A 26,283-nucleotide genomic window follows, 5' to 3' on the forward strand; every position below is an offset into this window, starting at 1 on the left:
GCTGGGCTTTGGCCTAGCCATTTGATTAGTACTGGAACTACTTGTAATTGTCCTTTGCTCTTTCCCTTCTGACCTGAGGGACTCATCTTCCAGGGACATATCTTTTATTATTTTATACTGTTCATGGGAGTGGTTTGCCATTTCCTTCTCCTCCAACTCATTTTTCGTTAGGACTCTCTACTATGACCTGTCCATCTTGAGTAAATCTATATAGCATAGCTCATAGTTTTATTGAACTATAGTAATTCAGGAAGAGATAAGCATTCTAGTTGGAAAGACTTGTGTTCCTAGGCTCCAACTTTGGTAACTATTTTAATAAATAATTAAATTAGTTTTGTAAGTGGAAGAGCAACAAATATATCTTTATTAAATCAGATGTAATAGTATTTTATTTAATTTGTTTATGTCAGTGGAAAACATTTCAAAACAACCAAAACTCTTACTCTTCTGTTACAGTCTTTTAATCCTTAGGATGATTTTATTATGAACTTCTCTAGAGGAAAATGTGCCATTAATATCTACAGCACAGCTGTGCCCAGTTGTCTGAAGAGTCAGATATAGTATAAGAAGTTTTAAAACAAGTCTAGATAGCTGAAGCTCATTTTCTAGAATACCAAGTTAGCTGAGAATTGTATTGCTCATTGGAATGCATTTGTTGAAGAGTCTGAGGCAGCATGGTATAAGTGTATTGAGAGCTGGCTTTGGAGTCAGAAAGACCAGTCCTCCCCCAAACACATACTGTCTATAGGACCCTATACAAATCATTCAACCTCTCAGTGCCCCTCCAAACAACTCTTTTAAGCCACAAGTTTCAGAACAGATGCAGTTTTTCACTGGAAATCCATATATTATTGAAATTATAGGCCCAGGGGCGGCTAGGTGGCGCAGTGGATAAAGAACCGGTCTTGGATTCAGGAGTACCTGAGTTCAAATCTGGCCTCAGACACTTGACTTACTAGCTGTGTGACCCTGGGCAAGTCACTTAACCCCCATTGCCCAGCAAAATAAATAAATAAATAAATAAATAAAAATTAAAAAAAAAAAAAAGAAATTATAGGCCCAGTTAAAAAAAAATAGTTAATTAGGTACTTGACAGGCAGGTCCCCTTCTCTTTATTTCTTCTAAAAAATATCCAGTGACCAGGGAATCATCAAGTTTGTATACTAGTCTTGTTTTGTCACTCAGAACTTCAGATTTAAAATTAATTTACTTAGAAATATGGAAATGCTCCCAATGATCTTCTTCTGAGGTTCAACTACACAAAGCCAGGAAGGGGTTGACCATTATAAGAAAGAAATTTAATATTCTGAGGGCTCAGGTAGTCTTGGTGAATATGATGTGACAATGGGGGAAGGGCAAGTGGCTAAACTTAACAATTGAGCGTAGTTTAACAAAAACCATATCCTTAAAGATTTTCTTTGAACTCAGGAGGACCTGAGTTCAAATTCGGCCTCAGACACTTAACGCTTACTAGCTGTGTGATCCTGGGCAAGTCACTTACCCCCAGTTGCCTCACCACCAACAACAAAAAAAAGTAGGTGGAAGAAGAATTGGAGGTGCCCGGCCTCATTTTGTGTTGGAGGGATGCTCATGGGACACACCACTTGCTCAGCCCCAAAGAGAAAGCAGGATGAGTTAGTAGGGAGCAATGACAAGAAGAAACAACCTGAACTCACCCTTTCTTAGGTATTTTGAGTCATGTAGATTTTATAGACCCATGGGGTATTTGGAAGGAGCTTGCTTTACTCTTAGCAACCCCAGATTCCTTCCCTATATTTTTGTGAGAGAAGACAAAGTCAGGGTATCATTATAAGTCTGGTGTGACTATAGTGGACCCTGGGGAAGGTAAGAGTCCCACCAGAGCACAGGATTGTCTTCAATCTTTGGGGACTATTGTATGAGTCCTTGGTGTTTTCTGTTGAGTAAAATAAAACCAGTCCAACATTTGATGTTTTCTTAGCCTGTATTCTTAAATGAGAGCTGAAGGCCTTTTTAGGGCAAGCCACAAGATAAATACAGAAAAGGAACTGGGGCAAGAGCACTTAGAAGGGAAGGGACAAGGGCCTGGAGAAGAAGGACAAAGTGCCATTGCAAACCATTCTTATAGGGGAAGAGAACTGAACCTGCAATAGGAAATGAAGGACTTGTGATAGGCAGAGACTTGGGGCAAGTTTGTGTTTGGAGGAGCAGAGTTCCCCTTCTCTGAGAGATAGGTATACATACAATTTTCTATCTCAGGAGAAAAGGTGGTCAGGTAGCCTCCAGAGTGAGAGGCAGAACATAGAGCCAGAGGAGAGAGTAGTCTTGAGAATGAAGACTAAGCATTAAAGAAAGAAGGAGGGGGCGGCTAGGTGGCGCAGTGGATAAAGCACCGGCTCTGGATTCCAGAGTACCTGAGTTCAAATCCAGCCTCAGACACTTGACACTTACTAGCTGTGTGACCCTGGGCAAGTCACTTAACCCCCATTGCCCCACAAAAAAAAAAAGAAAGAAGGAAACGAGCATTTATTAAGTACTTACTGTGTGCCAAGGACTGTGCTAAGCACTGAGGATAAAAATCCAAGCAAAAAGAAGGTCTATGCTCTCGAAGAGCTTATATTCTAATGAGGGAAAACAACACACAAAAAAGGAGCTCAAAGAGGAATGGGTGAGAAGGGAAAGGTACCCACCTTGGGAGCATGGTTTTAAAGTCTAGAAGCCAAAAACAACAAGGGGAAAGTAATGAAGTCTAGTCTGAGCTCGTATAAAATTTTAAAAAGGAGGTTCCATGAAGAAGTATCAGTAGGAAGAAGTGGCAGGTATTAGAGAAAGATGTTTAGTTTGAGAAGGCTGCAGGGTCAGGAATATGGCCTAGAAGGGGGGAAAGGCAGGGAAAGGGCCCAGGAAATGCAATTTTGGGAACAGATTATCTGCAACCATGAGGCATTACTTCCATCTAGCTTTGCTACATAAATGCAACTACTATATCATTAGTAACTAGAGGGAGATTCAGTACTCATGACAGGCCTGTGCCAATAAAATAACAACTGATTTATTATTTAACCTACCAAGAGGAGTAGACAAAATAAAGACAAAATTTACCTGAAGAAACAAAAAAATGTAGAAAGGACCACGTAAATAGTACAAACAAGATTGGAATAATTTCCATACTTCTAATTATACTATAAAGCATTAATCATTGAATTTACTTGATTGTTGTCATTTAATCATTTTCAGTCATGTCCAACTCTTTGTATCCCCATTTGAGATTTTCATGGCAGAGATACTAGATCCATTTCCCTCTCTAGTTCATTTTACGGATGGGGAAACTGAGGTCAGCATGGATAAGTAATTTGCCCAAGGTCACATATCTAATAAGTGTCTGAGGCCAATTATAACTTCGGAAGATGAGTCTTCCTGACTATAGACCCAAAAGCAAAACAATTCTGAAGTTTCACCTCATGCCCCCAAAATTGTCAAAGATGACAAAAGATGTGAACAGTGTATGTTGGAGGAGTTATCAAAAGATGGGCATGGAATTTGTCCAGCCATCTTGGAAATCTTAAATTATGCAAAGAAATGGTGTAAAATGTCCATAATCTCTGACCAAGAGATCCTATTGCTTGGCATATACCCCTGTGGAGGTTAATGATTTTTTTAAAGTTCCATATACATACCAAAACATTTGAGCAGCACATTTTTTTGTAGTAGCAAAAAATCAGAAACAAGGTAGACATGCATTGATTGAAGGAATGGCTAAATAAGTATGCTGCATGTAAATGATCAAATATCACATGAATGTGATACAATAGATAATGAAGAATATATGGTGGCCTGGGAAGATTCCTGTTTTTGTTTTTGTTTTTGTTTTTTACAAGGCAATGAGGGTTAAGTGACTTGTCTAGTGTCACATAGCTAAGTAAATGTTTGAGGTTATATTTGAGCTCAGGTCCTCCTGAATCCAGGGCTGGTGCTTTATCCACTGTACCACCTAGCTGCCCCAAGATTCCTATTTTTTTATGTGAAATGAAGCAAATGGAAGGAAAAATCTAAACAATGACTACAGTAATGTATGTTGAATATTTGAAACTCAGCACTGTCATTATAATAACCAAGCTAGGCCTCCAAGAAGAGATAGGAGAATGGACCTTCTCTCCTTCACTGGGGCCTAAGATGCTGGAAGACAGGATATCCTGTCACACCTGATTAATGTGTTTTATGATTAATGTCAGTTTTTTTATTCTTATAAGAGATTATTCTCAGAATGGAGGAGGAAAGGATAAGTTGGGAAGATGATGTATTAACAAAGATATCAAAAAGAGAAAATCCAGATAGGATAGGAAAGGAAAAATACCCTAGAGGATGACTTAAGATTACCTCCTATGACAAAATAAGAGACCAAAGTTCTGATTGACACTAAAGATTTGGATATTTAGCAGATCCAGGAAAAGTAATGGCATGTGTTTATCTGATGAAAATTTTTATTGAGGAGCGTAGGATTGAGGAGGACTGATATAATATGAGACCATTCTCTGAGCATGAATGGTAGGAATTCCTTGGGGCTAGGTGGCATGCCTATGGTTGAAGTGGTATTCAGACATAAATGCCAAAGTAATATAACCAAAAATTAATGGTGTTCCAAGTTTTATCATTTTAAAAGTGAAGAAATGTAGATACCTAAGGTTTCCAATTCATACATCCCATAAAGAGAGAACAGAGAGGCTTTCTTCTAAATATTAACACAAGAACTCTTGGGTTATGGAGAGACAAGTAGTCCTCTGCCCCATCATTATAATTATTGCATAGGCCTACTTGGAATGCCCCCTCCACTCCCCCCAAAATTTAGGCAATTATTGAGTGAGACATAAAAGTCCTATGAGAACACATAAAAGTCAATGAAGATAAAGTATTTTTTTCTGGGCACCAGCATAGGCCTATTTCTTTTCCTCATTCACTACTTCCCCTCTCCTTCCCCTCTTCCACGTCTATGCCCCCCAATACTACTTAGAATGGAGGAGAACCAAATTGTGCTACTACATTGATTAATGAGTCTCCTCATATCCAATACCTATTTACATGACTTTCAAATATTTGAATTACCATCCAAGGAACATGAAAACTTCTTGGAGGAAAGAGACCAGGAATGACTAAAAATAATATATCACACATGGTTCAGCATTGTTTTGCATTTGCTCATATTCTTGTAACTGACTCTCAGCATCTAATTGATGAAGTACTGATCATCTTTCGTGGTCAAAATATCATAGGTATTTCGATGCTTTTCTTTCCACTCAGGATGAGAAGGATTAAAATATGAAGGTTTGAGTATTTACCCATTTATTTCACCGTTCCTTATGTGGTAAGCCTGAGAAATGTATTCTTCTCCAGTTCCAGATAGCCAACTTGAGATTTATGTTGGGTCCTCAAAGGTCATGAGTGCACAAACTCAAAAAGACTGGTTCCCATCAGCAGGAGTCAAGGACCAGTAGTGTTTTCTAGGAATGGCCAATGACTGTAGACAGTTCATTCCAGGGCTCATAAAGTTGCTGAATGCACTCAGTTGCTAAGGAAGCAGGACAGTATACAAGACAGGGACTAATCAAGCAGGACTCTTTCTGATCTGTCAGAGGGTATTCAAGGTTGTAGCCCTGCTCTAGCATCTGATTCAAATTGCCTTTCTTTTGTAGAAAGAAAGGCTTTGACAATGGCTATTAGGGTAACGCTAATATAAAATTTGTCTAAAAGGATTAAGAATTAGACCTTAAGACTGTATGCTCCAGTAGCATTTTTTTACATCAATTATCTTTAGGAAAAAGGAGTTCCATTGCATTTGGAAATTACTAGGCATTTACGCTGTCTTGGAAGCATGGTAGCATAATACCCTAAGTGTCAATATAACTTCAAAAAATTTTTTTCAGATTTTTAAAAAAATTTTTATTTGAAGTTTTGAGTTCCAAATTTTATCCCTCCCTTCTTCCCATAATTCCTCTCTGAGATGGTAAGCCATCAGATATAGGTTATACATGTGCAATTATATAAAACATTTCCATAATAGTCATGTTGTACAAGAATACTGGGATAAAAGAAAAAAATGAAAGAAAAGTGGAAAATAGAGTGCTTTAGTCTGTATTTAATTAACATCAATTCTTTCTCTATAGACAGATAGTATGCTTCATCATTAGTCCTTTGGGATAGTCTTGGATAATTGCATTGCTGAGAACAACTAAGTCATTCACAATTCTTCATCAAATGCTATTGTTGTTCCTGTTTACAACATTCTCCTGGTTCTGTTCACTTCACTATGCATTAATTCATGCAAATCTTTCCAGGTTTTTCTGAAATCATCCTGCTTGTCATTTCTTATAGCATAATAATATTCCATATGGTCATACACCACAGCTTGTTTAGCCATTCCCCAATTAATGGGCATCCCTTTGGTTGCCCATTCTTAGCTACCACAAAAAGAGTTACGAGAAATACTTTTGTACAAATAGGTCCTTTTCAAGAAATTTTGAAGCAGAGGCAAGAGCAATATAAGATGATGATTGATTATGATTATGATTGATTGAATGATTGATGGATGGATAGATGGATGGATTGATGAGGATTTGATGAAGATGAGGACTGATTGATGATGAAGATGATAAACCATATGGTACTTTGCTGGGCTATTGTGATGAAAATTCTTTGTGAGGTAAAAGGTGTTATGTAAATGCTATCTGTTACTGTTGTTGCAATAATCAACCTCATGGGTTTATTGTAAGGAAATCTCTCTTTAAAGTACTATATAAATGTAGTTTACTATTTTTAAAAATGATGAGCAGGATGCTATCAGAAAAACCTGGAAAGGGGCAACTAGGTGGTGCAGTAGATAAAGCACTGGCCCTGGATTCAGGAAAACCTGAATTCAAATCTGGCCTCAAACACTTGATGCTTACTAGCTGAGTGGCCCTGGGCAAGTCACTTAACCTTCATTGCCTGGAAAAAGAATTAAAAACAAAAAACCAAATTATATTAATGTTTGGGGCAGCTAGGTGGTACAGTGGATAAAGCACCAGACCTGGATTCAGGAGAACCTGGGTTCAAATCTGGCCTCAGATATTTGACATCTACTAGCTATGTGACCCTGGGCAAGTCACCTAACCCTCATTGCCCAGTCCCCCCCAAAAAAAATTAATTAAAAAAAAAGAAAACCTGGAAAGGCCTACATGAGCTGATGCAGAGTGAAATGTACTGTATACAAAATAACAGCAATACTGTAAGATGATCTGTTATGAATGACTTGGTTATTTTCAGCAATGCAATGATCCAAGACAACTCTGAAGGACTTATGAAAAATACAATCCATCTACAGAGAAAGAACTGATGGTATCTGAATACAAATTGAATCATAATTTTTTTGTTAGTTCCTTTATCTGAAGTTTTGTTTTTGTCTGTTTTCTTTCACAACCTAATGTGGAAATGTTTTGCATGATTACTCATATATAACTTATACTGAATTGCTTGAGTTCTTGGGGGAGGGGGAGGGAAGGAGGAAGAGGATTTGGAACACAACATTTTTAAAAATTGGTGTCAAAATTTGCTTTTACATGTAATTTGGGAACATAAGTTTCTAAAGAAAGAAAGAAAGGGTACAAATAGGTCCTTTTCCCTTTTTTGGATATCTTTGGCATAAAGATCTACCAGTAGTATTGCTGGATCAAAGGGTATGAAAGGTTTTGATAGCCCTTTGGACATAGTTCCAAATTGCTCTCCAGAATGATTGGGTCAATTCACAACTCCACCAACGGTATATTAGTATCCTAGTTTTCCCAAGCCTCTCCAACATCCAAAATTTTCCTTTTTTTGTAATATTAGCCACTATGATAGGTGTGAGGCGGTACCTCAGAGTTGTTTTAATTTGCATTTCCCTCATCAATAATAATTTAGAGCATTCTTTCATATGACTAGATAGCTTTGATTTCTTTTTCTGAAAACTGTCCATTCATATCCTTTGACCATTTATCAATTGGGGAATGACTTGTATTTTTATAAATTTGACTCAGTTCTCTATATATTGGAGAGGTGGGGCCTTTAGCAGAAATACCTGTTGCAAAACATTTTTCCAAGATTTGTTTGTGCAAAATCTTTTTAATTTTATATAATCAAAATTACCTATTTTATATTTTTAACGTTCTCAATATCTCCTTTGGTCCTAAATTCTTCCCCTGTCCATAAATCTGAGAGATCAATTATTCCATGCTCTCATAATTTTCTTATGGTTTTTACCCTTTATGTGTAAACCATGTACTCATTTTGACCTTATCTTGGGATACAGTGAGATATTGGTCTATACCTAGTTTCTGCCATACAGTTTTCCAGTTTTCCTGGCAGTTTTTGTCAAATAATAAGTTTTTGTTCCAAAAGCTTGAATTTGGGGGTTTATTATATACTAAATTACTATAGTCATTTATTATAATGTAATTTGTACCTAATCTATTCCATGGATTCACCACTGTATTTCTTAGCCAGTACTAGATCACTTTGGTAACTATTGCTTTATAATACAATGTGAGGTCTGGTATGGGTAGACCACCTTCTTTTGAATCTTTTTTCATTGATTCCCTTGATATGCTTGAGCATGTATATATCACATATATATGTGTATGTATGTATAATACATATACATATATACATATATAATATATATTTCTTCCAGATGAATTTTGTTATTATTATTCTACCCCTATAAAAATAAATTTTAATTGTTATGGCATGAAATATAGAGATTAATTTAGGTAGAATTGTCATTTTTGTTATATTGGGTTGGCCTATCCATGAGCAATTAATATTTTTCCAGTTGTTTAGATCTGACTTAATTTGTGTGAAAAGTGTTTCATATATTTCCTGGGTTTGTCTTGGCAAGTAGACTCCCAAGTACTTTATAATGTCTACAGTTATTTTACCTCTTGCTACTGGACTTTGTTGGTAATATATAGAAAGGCTGATGATTTATATGAGAGAAGACCTGGTGGAGAAAGTCTGGAGAGTTAAAGAAGAGCCCTGAGAGGAATGAGGAAATCATTGATCCAGGAACATATCTTAAAGTGAAGACTGAGAGGAACCAATCAATCACAGGAAGGGGTATAACATATTTCCAGTGTAAGGATACCAGGGTTAAAGTGATCTTCCAAGATGAGAATGCTGCAGTGGAGGAAATGGAGGAAAATGGAGGAAATGGAAGAAAAAGTCTGAAGAGTCAGGAGTAGAACCCAGAAAGGAAAGAAGTTAATAAAGTGTAAATTACAATGAAAAACTAATAGACTTTTGTTAACAATTTCCATGTTTGAACTACTTTAGTAACTAATCCTCTCTCCTGTCCAAATGAATTTGCCTTAATTACCATTTATATTGTGAGAGCCTAATCTGTACTGTTTGACAAAGATACTAAAATCACTATTTATGGCTCTTCTGTTATGTCCAGGACACCAACATTAACAAAATGATTCAATAAGCTACCACTAACTTCATATAAGTATCTATACTTTATCATATTTTTCATCCATTTTGTTTGTCTAGTGTTTACAGCCAGACTTCTCTTTTGTTCCTCCCAAAGGCCTGAAAGAAATTTAGTGATATTCTGGTGCTTGAGTGAGAAACTGATAGAAAAACAGTTCTTTGCCTTTCCTGTGTCATAGACAACTCTGGCATCAGTCTGGTGAAACTATGCACCCCTTCCCACACATAGGATTACAAAGTAGTAGTAGTAATGGTGGTGGTGGTGGTAGTAGTAGTAATAGAAGCAGCAGTAGGGTAATAATAGTAGTAGTAACCACAATAATGATAATAATATTTATATAGCACATACTATGTCTCAGTAATTGTACTAAGAACTTTACAATTATTACTTCACTTGGTTCTCACAACCACCATGGAAAATATAGGATATAATTACATTTTACAGATGAGGAAACTGAGGCAAACAAAGTTTAAGTTTGACCAGGATCACACAACTAATATCAGTGACTAGAATTTCAGCTCAGGTCCTCTGACTCTTGGCCCAGCATTCTATCCATTGTGCCATAAGTTACATTAAAATAGAATTATAATGATTTTTTTAAAACATTAACAACCAAGTTCATGGATTCCAGGTTTAGAATCCCTTCTATAGATTTCTAGTAGCATCTCATTTTCTGTCTATTAAATGTTAGGAGAATTAATGTATTAATATTGGTTTTGCATTATCTAAATAACAGAATTTCAATATCAGATCACTGAGGTTATTTGTTCATTCCAAACTTAATATTTTTAATATGTAAATGAGTACAATGTCTTTTGGATGAAACTATATGTGTGTATACATTCTAGTTTGACCTTTAAAGTAATGAAGCAAAAATAGCCATCCTCATTCATAAGATTTATCAGACTATATTGTAAATGTTAAGGAAGGCTTAGTATACCTTAGTGTGAGGCTTAAGTATCTGAAGTTACCTCATTTTACAAATATGCAGAGCACACATCTGTAGCGACATTCCGTCAGTATATGGATTTGAAGTTAGAACTCCTTAATCTCAATTTAGCCAGCCCTCTTTTTTATCCAGAGTAAGTTGGTGTTTTTCTTTTTTTAATGATAATAATAGAATGAATTTCACAACTGTACACCAAGGGCCTTTCCTGTAAAGTATATTGAAAGGGATGGGTTTTATTTGTTCTTTGAGCTTCTCATATTCAGAATTTGAATGCCACAAGTCATTATATTTAAGGGCACAAAAGTACCCAATAATAACTTTTGGCTTGTCTTGTTTTTGATATCTTGGTGGTTTATTTTTCTTGGAATTGAAAAACTAACCATGTGTTAACTAGTCCCTGGCTAAGTTAAATCCCATCAACAAAAAAAACCAAAAATGAACCAAAAAAATGGGGCAGCTAGATGGCACAGTGGATAGAGCACCAGCTCTGGAGTTAGGAGGACCTAAGTTCAAACCTGGTCTCAGACACTTGACACTTACTAGCTGTGTGACCCTGAGCAAGTCACTTAACCTCAATTGCCTCACAAAAACAAAATAAATCCCATCACGCTTGACTTCAAGGGACTCTCTATATTTTTTCTTATTTTAGAATTTTACCATGCTCATTATTTCTTTAAATAAATGTTGGCATTGCCCAGAGCTTAGAAGCCTGTTTTATAAAGATATTAGTTGCTGTGATATTTTTTCCATGTACTCAATTTTGCCGTGTAATTCAATTCAATAACAATTCCACTTAAACAAGTCACCATACTAATTTGTTGGCAGAACAGGGTAGTTCTTCAACTGGAACGAAACAGTAACATTTGAGGAAAATTCAAATCACATTACTTTATGTAAACACAGATGCAATCATCTATATTCTAGTAGCTTGGCTGCAGTGTTTCTGAGTAGAGGGTAAGGAGCAAGAGACAGAAGGAGAAAAACAATCCTTGTATATATGTGTTGTTTTTTTTCTGATTCCAGCTTCCTTTGGAAATTACAAAAATCATCTTCTGTGTCTGACTCTTCCTTCCAGCATTAACATCTTTAGAACTGAAGTGATAGCCAATATTTCAGGAAGGCAGAGGAGAGACAGAGATTACAAAGGTTTTGTGGTAATATAGACTAGTTACTCTTGTCTGAAAGCAAGAGAGCTATTTTTGGACTCGCAAAATCAAGAACTCATGTTTCACTACATATCTATTAATCATATGGTAGGGAATCACGGGTTAGTGTACTATTTTTATATAGATACTTGCAAATTGCAATTGGTATCCATTAATAACTTCAAGAAAAAAAAATGATTGTCTTTTTCTTAAGGGTAGAAAAACATATCAGTTTCTCCTACTTTTAGCACAATGCACCCATCACATAGGAGGCCAAATCAATGCTCAACACACACATACATACAATATACACACTCTCTTTGAATACTCATTATATGCAAAATATAATGGGCCTTGGGAACAAGGCTCTTTGGTAAACTAGGAGGAAGACTTAGTCATAAATCTGGCTGTTATTTAAAAAAAAGGTTAGAGTCTAATTGGCAGGATGAGACATTAATAAATAAAAAATAATAATAACCCAAAAGAAAAACAACATTAAAAAAAAGAAAAACCTAACTCCAGAGAAGTGAGAAACCAGCAAGAGCTGGTTCTGTCAAGGAAGGACTCATCATGGGAGATGGCATATGTGAGCACATGTCAATTATCACCAGCATATGACTCAGCTACCTAATTAGATCCCACTTACTGGAATGCAGAATCCATATACTTTATAGACTTCCTCCAGCCAGAACTAAAATTGTTTTGGCTTGATAATAATGGCCATTTATGTAGAACTTTAAAGTTTACAAAGTTCTTTGTATACATTACCATTTCTTATTAATTCTGTCTCTGCAAGTCTCTCTTATATTCACCTCTTCTCTTCATTCACATGGCTAATAAACCATTACAGACCCTCACAGCCTTTTGCCTGAACTATTGCAATAACCTAATTTGCCTCCCAGCCTCCAGTGTCTTCCCTTCATCAGTCCCTCTTCCACTCAGCTGCCAAAGTGATATTCCTAATGCTAAAGTCTGATGATGTCAATCATGTGTTAAAGGATTCAAAATAGAAAAGTAAAAAAGAAGCCTGTTTTTAGGGACCTTGTCCTTTCCTAGTGGATTTGTATCCTACTGGTACAAGTATTTTGATACTGTGATTTCATAGATGTTGGTATTCTTCCCAGTGGTTCATATCTCAACAAATCTATGCCTTCTTATCTTGTGAAGATCTTATTCCAGCAATTTTTTCATTTCTATTATTTTGCCATTGCAAATACAGGAGAGCACACATGATGGAGGGGTATTTTTTAATTTGTTACCAGCTTTGCCAAGGCCAAAGAATTCATCACCACGTTTCCATCCACTTACAAATCTCTCTGCACTTAGGCTGGCTCTCATAAAGCAGATATAATCTATTACTGATACCACACTTGAAAACGTTCCAGTATGGTGGAACCTATAGAAGCCTGTGCTCTATAGCCATAATTTTTAGGAACCCAGGGTCACCACTACACCATAATGAAATACTTGTGGGGGCCCTGCATAGTGCCTGGCCCATAAATGAGTTCTTAATAAATGATTGTTGTTGTTGACTCAAGAGTGTTAACTGGGTGGAGGAGAGATAAATTCAGGAAGTATGTCATTTAAGAAGTTGTATCTGAGCTGAATCTTGGGGAAAAAACAAACATCAAATATTCTAAGAGTTAGAGGTTAGGAGGAGGTGCTTTTCAGGTATTGGAATAATGCAAAGACAAAAAAGGTAGGAAATGGAATTCTGACTTCAAGCGGTAACAGGTAGATCATTTTACCTATGGGTTGTAGAATGTGCGAAGGGGAGTAATGTGAAATGTCTAGGGTGGTAGGTTGTAGTCAGATTATCAAGGTCTTTAAATGCCATACTGAAGAGTTTTGAGTCTAAAAAGGATAGAAACAACTGGAAAAAATTTAACACTAGGGTGCCATGGTCAGATCTTTGGTTTGAGAAGATTGTTTTAATGGCTATATGGAAGATATATTAGAAAAAATGAGAAACGTGAAGGAGGAGGATGAATTAGAAAGCTGTTGTAATAGTCCAGGCTAAAGGAATTGGGGGTCTAAATTAAGGTGGTGGCCATGGGAGAAGAGAAATGGTGGACACATGAGAGGTTTTAGTGGAAGAACTTGGCAACTGACTGGATGTAAACGGACCAAATGAAAGGTCTTATGAATTGAAAATAACTATGGGGATTGAAAAGATGGTGATACCAGAAATTGGTACTACTTGGCAGAAATAGAGAAGGAGGAGGATTAGGATAAAAGATGATGGGCTCTATTCTGGACATTTTCCATTTGAGATGCCTACAGAACATCTAGATGGACGTGTTCATTAAACAGCTGTTGATAAGGAACAAGATTTATGGAGAAATTAGAGATGTATGCATAGATTTGGAAATCAATAGCCAAGATATGACAACTAAAGCTCATTTTTTGGCAACTAGTCAGATAATGTTCTATCTGGAGAGAACCTCAAGACAGCTAGGTGGTACAGTGGATAGAGTGCTGGCTGTTTCCTCTTCCAGGTTCAAATCTGTCCCCAGACACTTACTACCTGTGTAACCCTGGGCAAGTTTGCCTCAGTTTTCTCATCTGAAAAATAAGCTGGAGAAGGAAATGGCAAACTACTCTGGTATCTTTGCCAAGAAAACCCCAAATTGGGTCACAAAGAGTTGGACATGACATAAAATGACTGAACAACTATTACATTAAGGTAGCCATCTTATTCCACAAGCCAGTCAAGAAGAATATTTAGTTGTCTTTTTCTCAATCATTTTCAATATGACTAGCCCATCCTCAGAATATTATTTTGATGTTTAATCACCCTTAATATAAAGATGTTCTTTCATATGTCTAGCCAAAATTTCTTCAACTTTAATCAATACTGAAAGATATCACTGTCTTCCTTTATGTTTTTCCAAATAACTCACATTTCTTCAGTTTTGTTTGGTCCATTCTTTTACTTCAACAACCCTTGACTAAAAATGTATTATATTCGAAAAATTATGCTGTATTTTATTCTTCTCTGAACTCCCTCTAGTTTCTCCACATTCATATCAAAACTGATTTTTAAAAATTTCTAATAGGAATAATTATTTATCTCAAAGTACATTTTTATGTCTTTTATCATAAAAAATTAATTTCACAGTTATTTCTAAAATCATTCTCCTCTTCCCACTCACATACTTCTAGATTTTAGTCCCCACTATAACAAAAAGAATTAAGCATTATGACTACATCTGATAATGTGTACAACATTCTGCTCCAGGAATCCAACAACTTTTTGTGAAGAGAAGAGAGACAGATTTAATGTTCTGTTCTTTGGCTTCTTTATTGATTTTTCAATTACTCAATGTTCAGCTGGCTATCAGATCCAGTGGGGATTGAAGAGGATCTGTGTCTACACATGAATGAATGGGGTAAGGAGCAGTCATGAGCCTGAAACTATTCAGTGAGCAAGGAAACAGAACAGAAGTGAACAATATCCACTTGACTCTGGGCCTGGAGCAGACAGAACCTCAGATGCAGCCAAGCTCAAGCTAAACCATGTGGCAGATTTCCCAAGGCAGGAAGCTCAAACAAAGAGGAAGTTCACCTTTTTGCACCTCTGAACTGACAGAGCCTTTTAAATGTGTGGCCAGGACCAGCAGCAGTCTAATGGAGCTCTAACCAGGGACAGTCCCATACCTGGAGGCCTAGACCCAAACTAGTTTCAGGAGCTTGCAAAGTTAAAATAAGTAAGCCGACAATTAGACTTCATGCTAGGTGGATAGCTTTGGACCCACTGAAAGCTTGCAGGTCCCTAGCCTGAGATTTTTCTGTGATCCCTGAAGAATGCAGCACTCAGTCCCTGGAGAGATCCAAGAGAGTGCAAAACCAAAAAAGCCGCAGAAATGCCTTCCAGAAGTGGATAGTACTTGGCCCTATCAAAACTCCTTATTTAGGAAATAATTGTGGCAGAATAAATAAATAACAAAAGAAAATCAAGGGAGAAGCTAGGTGGTGAAGCAGATAAAGCACCAGCCCTGGATTCAGGAGGACCTGAGTTCAAATATAGCCTCAGACACTTGACACTTACTAGCGGTGTGACCCTGAGCAAGTCACTTAACCCCAATTGCCTCACCAAAAAAAAAAAAAAATGACAAGAACACCCAAGTCATGAACCCCAAACAAGAAAGTAATTCCAGAACATCTACAGGATAAGCTTCATCTACAGGATACAACTTGGTCACAAGTGCAACTAGAATTACTGAAATAAACTAATCATGAGATTACAAAAGGATTTTTTAATGATTTTATAAACGAAATAAGAATGCTAGTAGGAATAACTTTAAAAACTTAGAGTTAAGACTTGGAAAGAGAAGAGCTTAGCACAAGAATTATACAACTTTACTCAAGAAAGACTCTTTGAAACTTAGAATGAACCAAATGGAAGTCACCAACTCCATGAAATAACAAGAAACAGAAAGAAATATCAGGTATCTCCTACAGAAACAGCTGACCTAGAAAAGAAATAAAGGACAAACAATTTAAGAATCACTGAACTGCTTGAAAGCCTGAGTATAAAATGTAATGAAATCATGCCCAGATCTCTTAGAACCAAAGAGAAAAATAAGAATGGAATGCATCAGTTATTTCATAATAGAAACCCCAAAATTTAGACTCCCAGGAACATCATAGCCAAAATCAGTAGCTTCCTAGTTAAAGAAAAAATAATAGAATTAGAAAAAAGAATTAAAGAACTGATAAGCCAAAGTCAGGGTCACACAAGATGTAGCAGCCACCACTACAAACGAGCAGAATGCCAGATATGTGATATTACATTACTGATTACAATATTGATAGTCTTTGGGCCAAAGATCTCACTGATAGGAAGGTATACCTTCACTGCATAAGCCAAAGACAGATAAAATGGCCCAGGTATACACCAAAATACTCATAGCAGCACTTTTTGTGAGAGAAAAGAACTGGAAACAAACCCCCCAAAAAGATAGCCATTAAATAGTTATATAGAAAACATTACTAAGTGTTTTTTTTTTAATGTGCCAGGTACTATTGTTATACACTAAAGTACAAAAATACAAGGAAAAAAAGATTTTAAAGGTCCTAACCTCAAGGAGTTTATAATTTAATGACAAGAGACAGCACAGAAAATGGACTGCAAAAATCAAGAAACAGTCGGGGGAAATGGTTGGAAGGGTACTAGTCCAGGGGCAAGGCTACTACAGAGGAGGTGGAAAAGTCTGGATAATAATCAGTGGATCTTGGAGTGAAGTGAACATGGCCTACACACCTAATGAAATAGTAGTCTGGACCAGGGACTAATCAGCTGAAAAGAGAAAGGCGCAGGGTGAAGGCATCTCCAAGTTAAGATTACTTGAAGAATGGCTAAACTAATAATGGTACATGGATGAATTTGATTGAATACTACTTCACCATGATAAATGATAAAAATGAAATAGTTAGAGAAGAGGAATTAATTTCAATTAATGCTGAGTAAAATGAGGACCAGGTAAATGATTATTTAATTGCTTGTTGTTCAGTCATTCAGTCAAATATGACTTTTCATGGAGCATAGCACATCAGTTCTGTCCAAGGTTTTTCTTGGCAAAGATACTGGAATGGTTTGTTATTTCCTTCTAAAGGGAATTAAGGCAAATAGAGGTAAAGTGACTCGTACAGAGTCACAACTAGTGTCTAAGGCAGGATTTTAACTGAGGTCTTCCTGACTCCAGGTCCAGTGCTCTATTCACTCAGCTACCTACCTACCTACACTTAATTACTCCAACAATGGAAATAGAAATAACAAAAATTAAATAAACCATTGTGAAATTAGAATGATCAATACTGGCCATGGAAAAATGGTTGAGAAAATGTTCCTTATCCTCTTTATTACAGAAGTGGGAAACTATGGATGTGGAATATTGCATATACTGCCAGACACTGGGAATATGTTGGTTGGTTTTATTGATTATCTGTGTGTGTGTATTTATGTATGTATATTCCCCTTTTCAAATCATTTCTCATGACATATAGCTCACTGAGTAGAAGACATTAGAAGGCTAAATTTGTAAATAGCGGAATGTGATGTAACAAAAAAAGACATTATATTTTAATTTATTTATATCCTACCTCTTATCTATTAGTTTCATATATTTGTGTCATTTTCTTATATATCTTAGATACCAAATGTATTAATCATGATTATTAATATTTTCCTTCTACAATTTTTCTTACCCTATTTGCAACTGTGGTAAAATATGAAAGTTTTTAACAGTCGGTTAGGATAACTGAAAGACGCCAGTTTTTCAAGGACCACCCTTTTGGGGAGGAGATGAACAGTCCGCCTGCTGCGCATGTCAGACTGCCTGCCGGGTTTTTTGACTTCCAGGGTGGAGAGAACGAGAGTAGCCTTTTTTGCCTGCTTGGCAGGACTCCTGGCGGCGCGGCATAGACGGTCTCCCTCTCTCCAAAGGTGGCCTTTTCGGTTTGGTGAGTTTTTATAAGGAATATAGACTAAGCCTAGATTTAAGACGATTTGTACTGTATTTCTATTTTCCTATCCTTCTAATCAACAACACCTTATATACAATAAAGGCTCTATCTAGAAAACCAGAAGCTTCTTCCATTTACTAGTCTGGGAGATAAATTAAGGGAAAAGTTAAGTAGGGGAGATTTATGATCTAATATCCAATTTTAAATCTCACACAACTTCAGTTGTGTGAAAGTTTTAATTTTATGTAATTGATTTATTTTCTTGTTTTTTATGATCACATATACCCCATGTTTGGTTAAAAATTTCCTACCTGATTATTGTTATTAGAGTTGCCTTCTTAAAGTCTTTCTTTATGAGGTAAGCTTTTGTATTCATATTGAGATTATTATTATATATTCTATAAGATGCTTGTCTAAACACATAGTTTCTGCAAAGTAGTTTCCACTTTTTCTAGTAATTCTTGTCAAATATGGAATCTTTTCCTCAAGCAATTTGTGTTTTGGGGTTTGCCAAACATTGAGTCATTTTTAAAATTACTTTCAGTTCTTGGTTATCTAATTCCTTGGACTAATCTACTTTTCTGGTACGAAATCAATCTGATTATCAATACTAATATTTAATATTGTGGCAAGACCACCTTGATAGCTCAGTTAGAAATTTTGCTTATTTATGCTATGCCTATATAGGGCTTTAGAATCACATAAGACAATGAAGCTTTTACTTTTAAAGATAAATAATTATGTATGAGGTATTTTATTTTTTCCATTACATGTAAAGATAGTTCTCAACTTTTGTTTATACATGCTTTACAATTTCAGATTTTTCTCCCTCCCACCCCTCCCTCCCCCCTCCCCTAGACAGCAGGTAATCTGATATAGATTATATCTATATATCTCTATACATATACATATAGATATATATATATATATATACACACACATATATATACACATAATAACATTAATCCTATTTCTGCATTAATCCTGTTACAAGAGAAAGAATCAGAGCAGTGATGCAAAACCTCAAAATAGAAAGAAAAAAAAAAAACCAACAGCACCCAAAACAAAAGAAATAATATGGTTCAATCAGCATCTATACTCCACAGTTCTTTCTTTCTTAAAGATAAATAATTATGAACAAATATGGTCCTATAGTACACAGGGACAATGGTGCCCTAGTCCAGAGTTTCTTAAACTTTTTCCACTTGTGACCCCTTTTCTCCCAAGAAATTTTTTCATGACCCTGGGCATATAGGTATGTAAAATCGGTATAGAAATCAAACATGTATTGTCAAATTTTTCACAATGCCTACATTCAGTTACACAGTCCCATAAGGGATCATCACCCACAGTTTAAGAAGCTTTGACCTAGTCTACTAGCATCTGAGCTAAGAATTTGATTCCCTTGTCCCACAGTTAATTTATTGTGTTCCTAAGGTGCAATTCATCTTGTAAATAATAAAATAAAGTCTGAATGGCATGAGAATCACATTATGTCAAAAATTATACTAAGAAAAATATTTCATTTGAGTTAACCACACAGCCAAATCCCCAGAAGACTGCCGGCCATTTAGAATTCACTAAGAAATGGACAGTTTCACATTGTTCAGGCAAGTTCTGACTTTTTCCATATAAGAGGATTTGCAGTAAAACCTGTGGGATGCTGGCAGGTGGGACGAGACAAGAACTTTAATAAGCAGGTCTTTAAATTCGCAAGATATGAAATCTAGTACCATTTCAGGTATTTGAAAGGAGGAAGGAAGAAAGGGCAAGAAACAGAGTCTAGACATAGTACTGAAAAGTTCCCAGTTCTTTCACTTCCCACCCTATCCCCCTTCAACATTGAAGTAAACTTAATTAATAACAGCTTGGGTTTTCATGGCATTTTAAAGTTTTCAAAGTGTTTTTACATATGTGTCATTCAATCTTCATAATATACCTATGGAATGGGAAATTAATTATTATACCCATCTTACTAATGAATAAACTGAGGCTCAGTTGTGAAATGACCAGTGCATGGTTACATGGTTAAAAGATCTCATATACAAGATATATGCATATATATTGTATTCACATTTCCTTCTCTGTGTACATATTATTTTCTCCAGTAGACAAAAACAAAAACAAAAACAAAAAACCTCCTTGAGTACAGAGGGTATTTTATTATTTCACTTTGATATCTTTAGTACCTAGCACAGTGCTTAGCAAAACTAAATTTCTGATTTAACTGGTGTAAGGTAAGGCCTTCCCAGTGAAGAAACTCCTCCCACCAATAGAACTTGGTGACTACTCTACAATGTAGAGAGGCATCTAGGGCATAGAAAGTGAAATGATTTACCCAGGGTAAAACACATGCTATGTGTCAAGAGAGGGCCTTGGGCCCTGGTCTTCCTGATTCAGAGGCTAGTTCCTTATCCAGTATAATATTGAGCCTTAATTAATTGATTGTTATTTTTTTTAAACTTGCCTGAAAAATTCCTTGATATATTGAATTTAAAATGTCTCCTATATGTAGGTGTTTATGATCTGTCAGAAATAAATTTAATATTTAGGATGTAAAGGAGCCAATTCCTGTTTCCTATGTACTAATTTTTACTCTTTTTGAAAGATACCACCTAATGTAATGTTGAAAGTGATGTGTAATATGGACTAAATCATATAGATTGGAATTGTAAATAGATTGCGTGGATAGCTCTAAGATATTTTATCCAACTGGCAATAGGATGAGTGATTTTCAAGACTGAGCCCTGGGATGTGTACCCAGAAGGAAAGCTCATGTTTATTTATAAAAAGCAAATTGAAGCATAGCTGATGTTTTTTCTTTCTCATGTTTGTTTTTCAGCTGAACTTTATTTTATTCCTCAACACCGTGAGGGTCCTGGCCACTAAAATATGGGAGACCAATGCTGTTGGGTATGACATAAGAAAACAATACAGGTAACTCTGGGACAGGAATCCACCAAAGGTTTATGGTGATCTCTGTGTAAGAAAAAAATCAGAAATCAAAGAAACAAATATTTGTGAGAAATGTCTGTCTCATTGTTTCCTTTGTTTCATTGGTATACCTGATTGGAAAAGTTTGTATATATTTTATGAAAATAGAAATTATGTTTTAAACATAATTATTGTATTTGGTGCACAGCATAAGATAGAGTTTTCTTTCTCTTAAAATGTTTTAAACTGACTTATTTTGAATAAATAATGTAATTTCCTGAGGGTAAAGACAATGAGCATTCTTCAGAAAAGATCAAGATAAGGGGTTTGCATTAGGAGTGCTAGAATCTCAGAGTTAAAAAGGTCACTAATAGCCACCTGTCTATCCTATATAATATCTGAACAAGAATCCCTGTGATAATACACAGGTCACCTTCCTTTATTTATATGAGTAGGACCCCAACTGTTTCCTGAAGTAGCCCATTCTACTTTGCAATACTTAGGCAGTTTTTCCTTAAATCCTTTAACCTTATTATTATCATCACTGCTCTTTTTGTTTTCATAATTTCATTATTGAGAATTCACTATTCTTCCAGGACTTATTTCCCCTGTTGAATTTTAGTCTACTTCTCTTTCCTCTAAATACTTTGAAATTTGCTATCCCAAATCTAGGGTGCATGTCAGACTATTCCCATCTTTTCTCTCCTCTAACAGAAATTCTAAGAGAGAATAATTCTTTTCCCATCTTTTCCATTCCAGCAAACAATTTTTTTTCTTCCTGGTAAAAATCAGGTCCCAAATAGAGTTTCCGTTTATTGATTTTGAAGAATAATATTACACTTTTGTGGTTTTTTAAAAAAAATTTTGGTGAGGCAATTGGGATTAAGTGACTTGCCCAGGGTCACACAGCTAGTAAGTGTCAAGTGTCTGAGGGTGGATTTGAACTCAGGTCCTCCTGACTCCAAGGCCAGTACTCTATCCACCATGCCACCTAGCTGCCCCAAAATAATATTACTCTTAAGATAAACCAAGAAAGAACTCAGGCATATGTCCAAATAATTAAAGATTACCATAACTACAATAGCACCCCTCTGTGCCCTACTTCTGATCTGTTCTCTGTATGCGCTGATTTCCTCTTTCTGAAGAAATGGTATATACACCATAATATCAGTTGTTGGATATTCACAATTCATTGATCTTTAATTAAGTGCCCTCCACTACTCATTCACCTTCTGGTTCCTGGATTTGTTCATCTACATATACTTTAATATACAATGCTACTCCAGGCCTGCTCCTTTTTTTAAATCTTCTTTTTCTAAGGTGTATTCTTCTAAAGTAGTAGTCATTCATAGGTCTAATTCCATCAAATCTTAGCAACATCTTGGTTTCTTCAATTGAAAAAAAAAAAAAAAGGATGAATTGGACCCAGTTATCCTTAAGTGCTTTTCAGCTCTAAATCCTGTGACCACCACTCCTCCCCTTCTTCTAGATATGTTTCACTTGACAGTGCCTGTGAAGAAACAGTCTGTCTTGGAAGATGTCACTGCTTCTTTTGCATGGTATACAGCTGCCACCTCTTCAGGAAGAAGCCTATAATTATTCCTTGTCTCCTGTTACTCTCTGGTTCTTCTTCCCTTCCTACTTTTAGCCAAATTCTTCCACCTCTTGATATCCTGCTATCAGAGATATCTTTTCTGTTGCTGTTGTTATTGTTTTGTTTTTGGTGAGGCAATTGGGGTTAAGAGATTTGCCCAGGGTCACACAGCTAGTAAGTGTCAAGTATCTGAGGTCGGATTTGAACTCAGGTTCTTATGAATTATCCACTGAGCCATCAAGCTGCCCCAGAGATATCTTTTTATTTGTTTGTTTGTTTTATTTTGTTTTCACACTGAGGCCCTTGGAGAATTGCTGCTTATGGGCATTTTTCAACTCAGGAGTTGTCATTTTTCTTCTCACCTCATTTGCATCTCATTAACAACTTCCTGGTCACAGCCAACCTTTTTTCCTTTCTCTCTTTGAGGACTGTCTTACTTGGTGATACCAACTATCCTCTCTATCATTCCCCTCTGTCAGCCCTCCAGCTCCTTAAGTGACTTAGCTCTTTCCCTTCTCCTCCCCTAGTCCTTTTTCTTCGACTCTAGCTCACCTTCTGAACTTAGGTCTTCCTCGAATACTCTCAAGTTCAACCTCAGCTCTTTTTCATGATTCCAGAGTCCCCCAAATTACCTTCACCATTCCTTCTCCTGTCTCTTCTTCCACAAAGTATCTTCAGAAAATTCAGTAGAACATGTCTCAGGGTATTACACCCTTTCTTTCATTTTACTTAGTCCAACATAACATCTCAGGAACTTTCAAATGTGTTCACCCTTACATAATGAAGTGGACAACTTGAATATTTACTTCCGTAATCAAACCCTTCAAGCTAAAAAGGAGCTCTAGATTTATCATCAGATTAGTGGGGGCTTTAATGAAAAACCCTTAGGGGAACATATGAAAATGGGGTCCTCCTGCCATAGATTTAATAAAACGTGAGAACTTGACCTTGGAGATCATCTAATCCAATCACCTCATTTAATAGATGAGGAAAGTGACTTGACCATGGCACCCAATAAACTGGTGAAACATCTAGTGCTAGAACATAGCTCTCCATGCCATCAAACCTGTTCTGCTTTTCACAAAATGTTCAAGGGGGGAGGGGGCAGCTAGGTGGCACAGTAGATAGAGCACTGGCCCTGGAGTCAGGAGGGACCTGAGTTCAAATCCGACCTCAGACACTTAACACTTACTAGCTGTGTGACCCTAGGCAAGTCACTTAACCTCAATTCCCTCACCTCCCAAAAAAATGTTCAAGGGGACAAATATATGAGGCAGGGGGAAAGCCTTAAATAAGAATTAGATAGGTATGGGGCAGATAGGTGGTGCAGTGGATAAAGAACCAGCCCTGGATTTAGGAGGGCCTGAGTTCAAATCCGACCTCAGACACTTGACACTTACTAGCTGTGTGTGACCCTGGGCAAGTCACTTAACCCTCATTGCCTCGCAAAAAACCCAAAAAACGAGAATTAGATAGGTCAGTATCTGTAATCAATTATTAGGATTTTTTCCTTGGGAGTACAATAGTAAGAACTTGGAAATGCAGAGAAAAAAACATTCTTAGTCCTATAGCCCTTCCCCATCATAGTTATATAGTTGTTAATGTAGGTTGAGTGATGGAAAAAATATTTGTTCCTTCACTAACTCCTTAGATATGATCTTACCACCACTGACAATAAAAACATCACTGGCAATAAAAATGATGGCCACCCCCCACTTCTCATAAAGAAAAGAGAACAGTAAGCAATATAGAGCATCAGTTCTGTATCTTTTCATTGCTTACTCTGCTGTCTTGCTCCTCATGCCCTTGTATGCCCTCTGCCTTCTTGAACCTTTTCTCTCTTACATCCACATGAAAGTGATGTGTCAGTGATGCAATATTAGCTAAAACAAAAAATTTAGATTACATGTTTAGTTTTGAATGCTGAATTTGGAGAGAATTTAAGCCTTCAAAATCCAATTATCCACTGCGAATTAATAAACAAGCATTCATTAAACATTAGATAGTCAATAGTCAATAAATATTTATTAAGTATTTATGAGCCAAGCACTGTGATAATTATGGGGGGATGCAAAAAAAAAATCAAATGATAGTCCCAGCTCTCAAGGAACTCATGATCTAATGGGATACAAATACAACAAATGAAACAATTTATACTATAAAAAACAGGTGAGAAGTAGATATATAAATGTGTGCAGAATAACTACAAAGAGAACAAAGTACAAAACCATGCAATGAAGGTAAATACAAGGTAGTTTGGGAAGAACACTGCTAGTAGTTGGGAGGATCAGTAAAGACTTCATGCAAAAAGAGCTCCTTGAATTGAGTCTTGTAGGAAGAGACATCCTAGGAAGAAGGATATCATTTCAGGCATGGGGAATGGCCAGTGACATTCTATGTGATAATTTGCTACAAATATATAACATGATTATGCCTTTGTTTAACTTCTAATTAGCAAGTATTCTTGACTCTGTGAGTTACTAAGAAATGTTCATGGCATCATTTGAGCTTTCTCCTAACCTCCTGTTCATCTGCTCTCAAGCCTCCCTTGAGATAGCCTTTTTTAAAAATTGTGTTATTTCTTGGACTATTGATATATTCACTTTTTGTCACTGGTAATTTCATTACTGATCATCCCTCAGCAAACCAGTCACTAGGCACATACTGTCCAACTCAGAAAATGGGTAGAGAATTGGAAGGCACTGAAAAATTGAATTCTCTCTTTTTTTTTTTACAAGGAATTCACTAGGGTAGTGTTTGATTGGTATGAGTAAACCTATGAGTGGGAATTATGAAGAAGAGATTGATTTTTTCATCCTACTCTCTATATTGACTACCGAACTCCATTAATTGCTCTATTTCTAAGGTTTTATCATCATCATGTGTTCACTGAGGCTTCATTTTTTGTTTTGTTTTGTTTTTTGTTTTAGGGGTTTTTGCGGGGCAATTGGGGTTAAGTGACTTGCCCAGGGTCACACAGCTAGTAAGTGTCAAGGGTCTGAGGCCAGATCCAAACCCAGGTCCTCCTGAATCCAGGGCCAGTGCTCTATCCACTGTGCCACCTAGCTGCCCCTGGGGCTTCATTTTACAAACAAGAAGACTGAATAGTGAATGGGTATTTCTTTTTCTTATCCTGATGCAATTCTTTGAAAGTGAAGAAATGCATAAAATACAGGTTTGTTCTGATACCAGTTAAATTCATATTTCATTCAAAATTATATTTATTTCAAAACATCTGTCTTCACATTCCTTCTCATATAATAACTGAGTTCATATTAAAATAATAGTACATAAATTAGATTTAACATCTATTTTAATAAATACTTCCCTCTTGAACACTAGTTTAATCTCATTGATCCGGTCTCCTAGGAAAGCATCAAAATTAAGTAGAAGCACATATAAACATACAAATTATGACCCTTAAAAAATAATCCCTTATTATAAACAGTAGTATATTATTTTAAAACTAACTCTAGGGGCAGCTAGGTAGTACAGTGGATAAAGCACTCAGGAGGACCTGAGTTCAAATCCAGCCTCAGATACTTATAACTTACTAGCATGTGACCCTGGGCAAGTCACTTAACCCTCATTGCTGCCCACAAAAAAAAAAAAAAAACCCTGAACCTAAAATGGAATGAATTAATTGAGCTATTCTAAGGAGGATATGCAGATAACAGATAGAGGAATCTATAAAATTTAAGAGAAAAACTTTTTA

The 26,283-nt window shown here is 36.3% G+C and overlaps 1 protein-coding gene across 1 annotated transcript in view; it reads left to right on the forward strand.

Annotated features, from left to right (window-relative positions):
• Positions 1-26,283, forward strand: part of PTH2R (parathyroid hormone 2 receptor) — a 121,526-nt gene that overhangs the window by 84,562 nt on the left and 10,681 nt on the right. Inside the window, exon 10 of the mRNA XM_043996247.1 lies at positions 20,883-20,977. Coding sequence (XP_043852182.1) covers positions 20,883-20,977 — 95 coding nt within the window. The remainder of the gene's footprint in view (positions 1-20,882; positions 20,978-26,283) is intronic.

This window comes from Dromiciops gliroides, chromosome 3 (genome assembly GCF_019393635.1).
Source record: "Dromiciops gliroides isolate mDroGli1 chromosome 3, mDroGli1.pri, whole genome shotgun sequence".
Lineage (NCBI taxonomy): Eukaryota > Metazoa > Chordata > Mammalia > Microbiotheria > Microbiotheriidae > Dromiciops > Dromiciops gliroides.